The 9516-nt window shown below is 36.7% G+C and overlaps 1 protein-coding gene across 4 annotated transcripts in view; it reads right to left on the bottom strand.

Annotated features, from left to right (window-relative positions):
- The window catches only part of Tex10 (testis expressed 10), a 63271-nt gene that overhangs the window by 44805 nt on the left and 8950 nt on the right, over positions 1–9516 (bottom strand). For all 4 annotated transcript variants that reach the window (XM_005382811.2, XM_005382814.1, XM_005382813.2 and 1 more), the window contains exon 5: positions 5022–5134. In XM_005382811.2, the coding sequence (XP_005382868.1) occupies positions 5022–5134 (113 nt within the window). The remainder of the gene's footprint in view (positions 1–5021; positions 5135–9516) is intronic.

Below are 9516 nucleotides of genomic sequence, written 5' to 3'. Positions count from 1 at the left end.
AAAAAAAAAAAAAAAAAAAAAAAGGTTGACTAGCAGGCCAAAGGCAAGCCTTACCTGTGTCTGTTCCTAACCTTCTCATGCTCACTGTACTAAACTGAAATTATTTTATTAGAACCATCACCATACAAGCAATAAATTAAGAATGCAAAAGTGAAAGTGTTCTTAGAGACAACTACGTTAAATTTTTAAAATATCAGTATTTTCATGTCAAAATTACATCCTTTGATATACACAAAACATCTGAAATCAAGGACTTGACCAGGTATCTGCAGATAATGTTCACAACAGCATTATTCACAAGAGCCAAAAGATGGAAACAACCTAAATGCCCACTGACAGATAAAACATGGTGCTTGTGCATTCTATATATAATGTAATATTTATGAGCACTATAAAGAAATGATATGTTAAGCAAGTCATTAAATGATGTGCAAGAACCTTAAATGCAAATTACTACGTCAAAGAAACAAATCTGAAAAGGCTACATCCTGAATGACTCCAACTATGAATTCTGGAGAAGACAAAGCTATGTATAAACACTGAAGTCAGTGGTTCCCTAGAATTTGTGATGGATAAACAGGTTAGGCAGAGAACAGAGAAACTTAGGGGCAGTGAAATACTTCTGTATATCATAATGATGAACACAGCCACTACACATTTGTCAAAATTCACACAATGTGTAAATCAAGAGTAAACTCCATGAAGTATCAATTTGGGTGATAATGATGTATGCAGTAAGGTTACCAACTCTAACACATATACTATCTGGTGCAGGGTACTGACAGCTGGAAAGCCTATACATGTGTTAGGGCAGGGAATATACATACACAAACTCTTCTGCTCAAATTTGAAATTATGTAAATCTAACCAATAAAGTCTTAAGAAAAAAAGGAATGGAATTGTGATACATGCTACAAAGTGGTAAGCCTCTAAAATTTCATGTCAATAAATAAATAAATAAAATTTCATGTCAGACACAAAAAGACAAACATGATTCTGCTCACATGAAGTACTTAAAATATAAGTAAACAGAAAGCTAAGCTGTGGTTACCAGGGACTAGAGCACAGGAGAACAGACAGTTACTATTTATTAAGTAATTGTACAGAGCTTCAACTTGGAATGAGGAATTCTGGAGATGGATTGTGGTGAGAGGACCACAATGCCATTAATGCCTTTCAATACTACACTTACAAAGTACTTAAAAAGGTTAATACTACGTTATGTATATGATACATATAGCACTTGTAACTGTATTGAATTGAATTCAAAATTAGGTTAAACATACACTGGCAGTACGTAAGTAAGTGTGAAGACAAGTGGCTTAACTTTGATTTGTATTGCCCTCTACAGGCTATTTGCTAAGTGTTCAATGCACACACAGAAAAACAAGAACAGCCCATCATCTCAAAAAAAAATAAATAACTAGGAGAACTTCACAAATAGTTATACCAGCAATCTTTGCTAAAAGTCCCACAATTTCACCTCAATCTTCCAGTTAACTCCTTTTTCACCTTTTCTGTCTTGGCACAAATACACTTCATCAGGGTAGCCTTCCATAGAACCATCCTGCCCTATTAAAGAACACAGTCAGCACCCTAGTATGCACTTTGTGGGGCAGGAGTACTAAGAGCCTTTTTGCACTGAGCTACATATTCATCCAGCACCCTAGTATGCACTTTGTGGGGCAGGATGAACTAAGAGCCTTTTTGCACTGAGCTACATATTCATCCATCCATCCATCCATCCATTTATTTAGATAGGTTCTCACTAAATTGTTGAACCTCAGCCTCCAAGAATGTTGGGATTATAACTATGTACCACCACAGTTTACTTCAAATATATACTTTTACACTGCCATAACTCTTCATTTTCTTTGCCACAAGGGTCACTGATTAAAGAACAAGGAATCAAGTAAGTCTTACCCATTAAACTAAATTCCAGGATAAATGGTACTCTACCTACTTTCTTTTCACTAAATGTTCAGCACCTAGTACATTAAGTGCCCTGCACATATTAAATGTCCAACAAATTTAACAAATGATGAGCTATATCCATATACTTTTGGATGGCATTGAATGAGGGTCTCACTATAGTTCAGGCTGGCCTTAAACTCACTAGGTAGCCCTGACTGGCCTCAAACTCAATGCTGATTCTCCTGCCTCAGCCTCAGAAATGCAAGAATTACAGGTATGCACCACCATGCCAAGCCTATACCCATACCCTTTTTTTTTTTTAAGTTTCCTTTAAAAAAATTTTTTTTGCCGGGCTTGGTGGCCCATGCCTGTAATCCCAGCACTCGGGAGACTGAGGCCAGAGGATCACTGTGAGTTTGAGGCCAGCCTGGGCTATAAAGTGAGTTCAAGGCCATCCTGAACTACATAGTGAGACCCTGTCTTAAAAAGACAAAAAAAAAAATTTTTTTTTTTACTAGGACATGTTTGCAGTACATAATGTTTACCTTCCTTGTGCAGAGTTCATTCATATACATAATAAATCTTAATCCCTTTTTTCATCTGCTTTCCTTCCCCTCCCTCCATCTCTCCACCCCCTTTCCATCTGAGAAAGATCTATTTCTTTACTTCCCATTATCTACCTTTCATTTTGCTCTTTATTATAATTTAGACTTCTCATACAAGAGAAATCATATCATATTCAAACCCACGTGTCTGATTTATTTCACTTAACATTATGGTCTCAAGGTGCACACATTTTCCTACAGATCATTCACGTATATCTTTACAGCAGAAAAAAAGAAATGAATTCAAGGCAGAGAAGTATTTCTAAAATCAAGGCCAGTGAATAGCAGAAACCAGATCTGGCCCAGATCCCTGCACTCCATTCTTGGCCTTGTCCTATATATTTCTAAGATACTATCTCTTCCTGTTAGTAGAGTCTCTTCTTCCTTGCACTACTGCTCCTGCAATCCTATCATGTTCAAATCCATTTCAAATACCACTCTCATCAATACAGCTTTGCCTGTCTATCCTGATAAGTGGTCTGTCTCTTCCTGTGAATTCTTATAGTACTTCTATAATTCTAATGACACTTATACACTGTTTCATGTTACATATGTAAATTTATTTCTCTTGACAGTTGCTGAGCCATGGCTTCACGATTTCCAACTCACCCTCTATATACACTACTGGGGGTGAAATTGAGTCACAGTTATCTCCTTTACATCTGACTTTCTGTTGGGCTCAAAAAAAGGGATGATAGAGAGTAGAAAGCTGTTTCCTTCCTTGTCCTGTTTTTGCTTCCTAACTGCTTCCAGTGTCTACCAGTAACTCTTCCCTAGAATATTAGCAATTCATTCTAATTTCAGTTTGCCATTTTTCTGACACAGAATCAACATCATCACCCTCCTAAGAAAACACCAGCAGCCAGGTGTGGTCGTACACACCTGTAATCTCAGCACTCGGGAGGCTGAGGTAGGAGGACTGCTTCAAGTTCAAGGCCAGCCTGGGCTAGAAAGTGAGTTCAAGACCAGCTTGAACTGCCTAAGTGAAACCGTCTCACAAAAACAAAAACACAAACAAAATAAACACTAGCACTAGTCAGCCAGAACCCCTTTTGCCGAATTCTAGGCCCAGTTCTACCTTTTCCCGAGTTCAAAATATGAGCACTAGTTGAATAGCACCCCTTTCTGGAGGTCAGGATTTTTACTTCTTACCCTAAGCTTCTTCCTCCTCTTTGTTCTCTGAGCTCTAGAGATAGTAGTTGCTTCCTGTACTTGCTACTCCATAATAGTGTACCTCAATGCTCCCTTCTGTCTTTTCTGCTTTTTAATACCTAGTTAATAATTCTTTGTACTAAATTCTGTTAAAACAACTGGTATGGTTTTTATCTCCTGACTGAATCCCACTACATATGCTTATGACTGAAAATGAAATCATTTAGGAGGATAAAGAATATACCTTAAAACATCTGAATATCTGTTAACAATACCTTTTTATAGTAAGCAACCAAAATATACCACAAATGAATGAAAAATCCATATGCCTATAACAATCTTATCACTCCTACGTATATATCCTTTAAACCTCGCTGAATGGCCTTCAGTGTTTTTCTACCAAGTTTCTTCCCTTGATATACTTAAGAACCTTCTGACACACTTTAAGTTCCCTTAAAACTTTAAGTGCATTGTTTGGATAAACTACAATTACAGTGTTGTAGCTTCTACCTGCTCATTAAATTTTATTATTGACCTCGTTCTTGTATTTATCTATTCTCACTTAGGGTATATATTTTTTAGACACTTTCCAGACTTAATTTTTTCTTAACTCCATTTTATAATCTATCACCTTTGTGACTGTTGTCCAATTATTCCTCTTCCTGCAAGATACTTGGTATTAGTTTCATTATGTTTCCTTGTGTATAAAGGAGAGCAGAATGAGGTAACCATAAATATATTTTCTCAGAGAGATTCAGTATCTCACCTAAATAAGCCATATACTAAGTAACTTTTATTGAATTCCTATTTATGCAATTTGATATATTTATCTAGCACCAAATTCTTACTGTACCTACCAACCTTTGTAAAATATCAAACAATGGGGGTGGGGATTTAGCTCAGCGGCATAGCACCTGCCTGGCAAGCACAACGTCGTGAGTTCAATTCCCGGTACCGGGGGGGTGGCGGGGACGACACACAAAAAAATCAAGCAAGTACTAGTCCTAAGGCTTTCAGGTTTTGTTTTTTTTTTTTAAAACAGGGTCTCACTACATAGGCCATGCTGGCCTCCAGCTTGCAACGATCCTCCTGCCTCAGCCTCCCAAGCACTGGGATTACAGGCACCCGACACAATACTAGGCTACTAGTCCTAAAACTTAAAAGTGACAAGTTCAAGATCAACCATACTATGGCTACTTATATTTTCACAAAATCTAGACACTTTCCAGACTTAATTTTTTCTTATAAACACCTCAAAGTGCAAAAAGTTTCAGACTGAGACTAGTTATTTCCAAAAGTTTCAGATTACACAGCTTTTCAAGTACATAAACTGGGGAGTAATCACAATACCTTTTGTTCGTCTCTTTCCTTCTGTGTTTGGTTATTTCTTTTAAGGCATACGGAAAATGACTCATAAAATGGTGTTTGAAATCAGTAAGGTAATTCTTTCGAAGCCATGACTCCTATTGAAATAAAGATTAAGATTAGAAGATCTGTGATGAACAAATTAAGTAAAATAACCAATAAAACTTAAAGCAGAAATCTGACAAGTTTGTCAATATTCAGCTACAAATGTTTCATTATAATATACCTTCTGCTAGTGATAAAATGTAAATAAATCTAAAAATCAGAATGAACTGGTAGTGTATCTAATTTTTTTTTTTTTTTGGCTTTTCTCCGGTACCGGGAACCGAACTCACGACCTTGCACTTGCCAGGCAGGCGCTTTGCCGCTGAGCTAAATCCCCAGCTGTGTATCTAATTTTGATCTATAGATCCTTCTGGTACTTAATTACTTTTCTCACACATTTATTTACTATTTTCGAGAAAAACAGTGAGATTTAAGAAATTCTGAATCCATAACATTAATGCAGTGTTCATAAAATACACCATAAAGGCTTCTACTTCATGTCCTATTTATATCATAACTCTATTCCTAGCATTCCATTATTTCCCATTAAAGATACAGTATGTAACACTTTTAAAAAGCAATGTACTTCCCCAAAATGCTTTAGAATTTACATGAAAAATTGTCTAATTCCAGATCAACACTCATATCTTCTGATCTAGGGTGACCACTCCATTTTGCCAGACTGAGGGTTTTCCTAAGATGTAGAATTTAAAGTACTAAAATAGCTGGTCAGGCTACATACAGTTCAGTAATTCCTACTTAGTATCCAATACTTCCTTCTCTTCTTCCTAACCTCTGAATGTTTAGATTTCCTTAGTTATCAGTTCTTTTATTAATTTTTTATTAGCATATATATGGTGTACATAATGATTACATTTATCGTGAAGTTTGTACTATACATCACAGATCATAATTTTTTGTCCCCTCCCCCATCCAACTCTTGCTCCTCTTTCCATTTGCAAAAGCTCTATTTCCATTTTTTTCCTTCAAATTCCTTTTCCTTTCCTTCCCTCCATCTCTTGTTCCCCTTCTCACTTCAAAAAGATCCCCCTACTTCCTATTATGTAGCTTTATACTTTGCTCTTTCTATTACCTAGCTGTATACTTTTGCTCTTTTTGGTTCAGTTATCAGCTCCTGGACTGTTTCTGCCTGAGCTCCAGATGCTACTTATCAACATACACTTGCCATTCCCTCTTGTACTTTTAACAGGCATCTTTTAACATGAACAAACCCAAATGCTACCTACCAAGGCACCTTGTCATTTGGACCACAATACGGACATTACTCCTTCATTTGCCCCTAAATATGCACACCAGCAGTATTGCTGTTTTCATCTAGATTCAGCTACCTTTCATCTACCACTATTTACCATTCTACTCCAAATCACTATCCTGTCTTACCTCAATCAACTGGCCTCCCTGCTTCCCCTGTACTGCCCCCAAAGTCAATTTTCCACATACACAGCAATCAAGGGTGATCTTTTAAAGCATGTATCACCACTTCAAAATTATACTGAAAGGGAGAAAGGATATCGGTATGTGTAAGGGTAGGAGTGGTTATCCATTAGAGAATGCTAATATGGATGGTGAAACATAGTTAGTGTTCTATCTTTGTAAATTCAACAAGTTAAGTAAATATAATGCAGATCATGCCACTCCTCTGCTCAAAACCTTCCAATCAGCATCTTTTTACCACACCCAAGTTAAATCTAAACTCCTTACCAGGGACCAGAGTCACACAAGATCTGGCCACTATCACTTTTTCTCCCTCAACTTCCACTACTCTCCTGCTACCTCACTGCCATTCCCCAAATATGCCAAACTTGTCCTGAACTATGTGCCTTTGTACTTGCCATTCCCTAACCAAGAACGCTGTTGCTACAGATCTCTTAATGAGACTTCACCATGTCAGTCACATTCAAACGTCTTGCTCTCCTGAGCAACTTTTCACTCTGTTGTCTCCACTCTGTTGTCTCCCATCTTGTTATGGTTGATACACTGTGGCAATTTGTGGAGTGCAGAAGCTTAACTAAATAACTCAGCAGTTCTATATCCTGGAGTGAAAAGGGCATGCAAGCCCTTACAGCTGGAGGACAGCTGTTCACTGTGTGGGCTTGAGAAGTTTAAAAGCTCAACTAAGTGATTCAGCAGGGGGCCAGGGTCCTTACTCTGTAAACATCCTCAGCTTGTGGAGAGGAGGGCAAGGAGATGGTATGAGCCTGGGTGGGTAGCCCATATACAATATAAGGGAGAAAAAGAGGCTTGCTTTCCCTTTTGCTCTTGCTGCTTTTGCTGTCTTCTGCCACCTTGACACCCTGCCTTGCAGCCAGCTGATTAGACTGAAACTTCCACAAACAGTGAGTTTACCTTTCCTCCCTAAATTTTGGGTGTCAGGTATTTTGTCTCAGCGACAAGAGAAAAGTAACCAGGACACATCTGTTTCCAGAGTATGCTCTTTTTACACCCTGCTTTACTTTCTTCTTTACTCCTAGTATTGTTATTATATACTTGTTTACTATTTGCCAAGTGCATCAGAAGGTAAGCAAATAATCAATAGTTAGCTTTACATCCTCAGAGCCTGCAAGAGCACTATATTCCAAGATCCTTCTGCATGATGGAACTATTGTGAATCTGTGCTATAGAGGAATTACTATCTACATGTAGCTACTGAGCACTTGAAATGCAGTTAGTATAACTTAGGAATTTAATTTTAAATTTTAATTAACCTAAGTAGCCCAATTTATAGGTACCCAATAAATCCAGGTAAATGTTTCAAAAGGCATGACGGCATCTGACTGGCTACAAATTCTAATTCTCTTGAAAAAAGGATAACAGCAACAGAGTGTATTCAAAAAAATATCACGTGAGTCAAACATTAAAATACAAATCCAAGACAACAAAATTTTTAATAATACTGACCCTGGGGGCTGGGGATTTAGCTCAGCAGCAAAAGCGCCTGCCTGGCAAGCGCAAGGTCGTGAGTTCAGTTCCTGGTACCAGAGAAAAACCAAAAACAAAAACAAAAACAAAAAAAAAATACTGACCCTGATACTACTAATGTAAGATCCAAAAAACCAAAGTAAATTAAAAAGTTAATGCTAAATTCTATCTTCATTCTCAAAACAAGCTATACATTAAGGATACACAGAGCATATCAGAAATAAGAATCAGAGTTGTGTAAAGTATCTCAGCTTCTGGTATTCAACAATTTCTAGTGTTAAACTTCACACTGCATGTTAACGAAGTACTAATAATCATAGCTGTGTTATAGTACAATAACCACAGTTACGACTTAAGATACCTTGAGATTCCTTTCCAAAGTAAAGATTAAAGTTTCAAATTTTGAAAAAGGCCAAAAAAATGTGGATATAAATGGAATTTTTTTTATTATGTTGCAAATACTAGTAAATTAAATGTATTAAACTGCACCAATACTTAAAATCAAGCAGTCAGTACACCTAAAGCTACACCTAGCCCATATGCCAAAAGAAAAACCTATATACTTTCTGAGAGAAAAAAGTTACAATTCACCCTGTGTGTTTTCACTTATGTATAAAGGCCAAAGAATGCCATTTCATTCCTCCTAAAGATTAAGATGTTATATAGATTATGCAATACCTAAACTATTAACCTACAAGTGAAAGTGAGTAAGACGGGGGAACAATGAGAATGGTACGAAAATAAATTAAAATCCCCTTTAATCCCACTGTGCACAACTAACAAACACTTTTATACGTTGTCTCTTGGATAAAGTTATTACAGTTATTAGATTATTATTACATATTATTACATTATATTATATTACAGTTATTATTATCAAGTTATTACAGTTCAGCATAACAAATCTGCCAAGGTAAATCAGAGAATTCTACCAATGGATGCTTTTAAATATTAACAATTTCAGTGACAGAGTGTTTGCCTAGCATACAGCAAGGTCCCAGGGTGATCCCTAGCACTATAAAATGTATATGTTTATATAAGTATTTACATACATACTTCCTAAACGAATTAACCACCCCTTTCATTTCAGTTGTAGGAAGTATCTCAGCTTCTGGTATTCAACAATTTCTAGGGTTAAACTTCACACTGCATGTTAATGAAGTACTAATAATCGTAGCTTTGTTATAGTACAATAAAGTTTTGAAGCATACTACTTCACATACCCATAAAATTAAAGCAGTAGAACCTGCCAATGTTATCAAATGATAGTAAATTAATCAAAATTAAAATATTTAATAAATCTGCATTTTGTATTTCAATCCTACTGTTCTATCCAGATACAATGAATACTAATTGAAACAGTAACAAAGGTTATTGGTATGAATATGTGACTAAACACCAAAGCAGCCTGGATTTTTCTCCGCTCTCTAAAAATGAACACTAGAGCCAGGCATGGTGGCGCATGCCTGTAATCCCAGCACTTGGGAGGCTGAGG

This window comes from Chinchilla lanigera, unplaced genomic scaffold, assembly GCF_000276665.1.
Source record: "Chinchilla lanigera isolate Chin_1 unplaced genomic scaffold, ChiLan1.0 scaffold00018, whole genome shotgun sequence".
NCBI lineage: Eukaryota > Metazoa > Chordata > Mammalia > Rodentia > Chinchillidae > Chinchilla > Chinchilla lanigera.
Note: the sequence above shows the minus strand (reverse complement) of the source record. Positions and strands in the feature narration are given on the sequence as shown.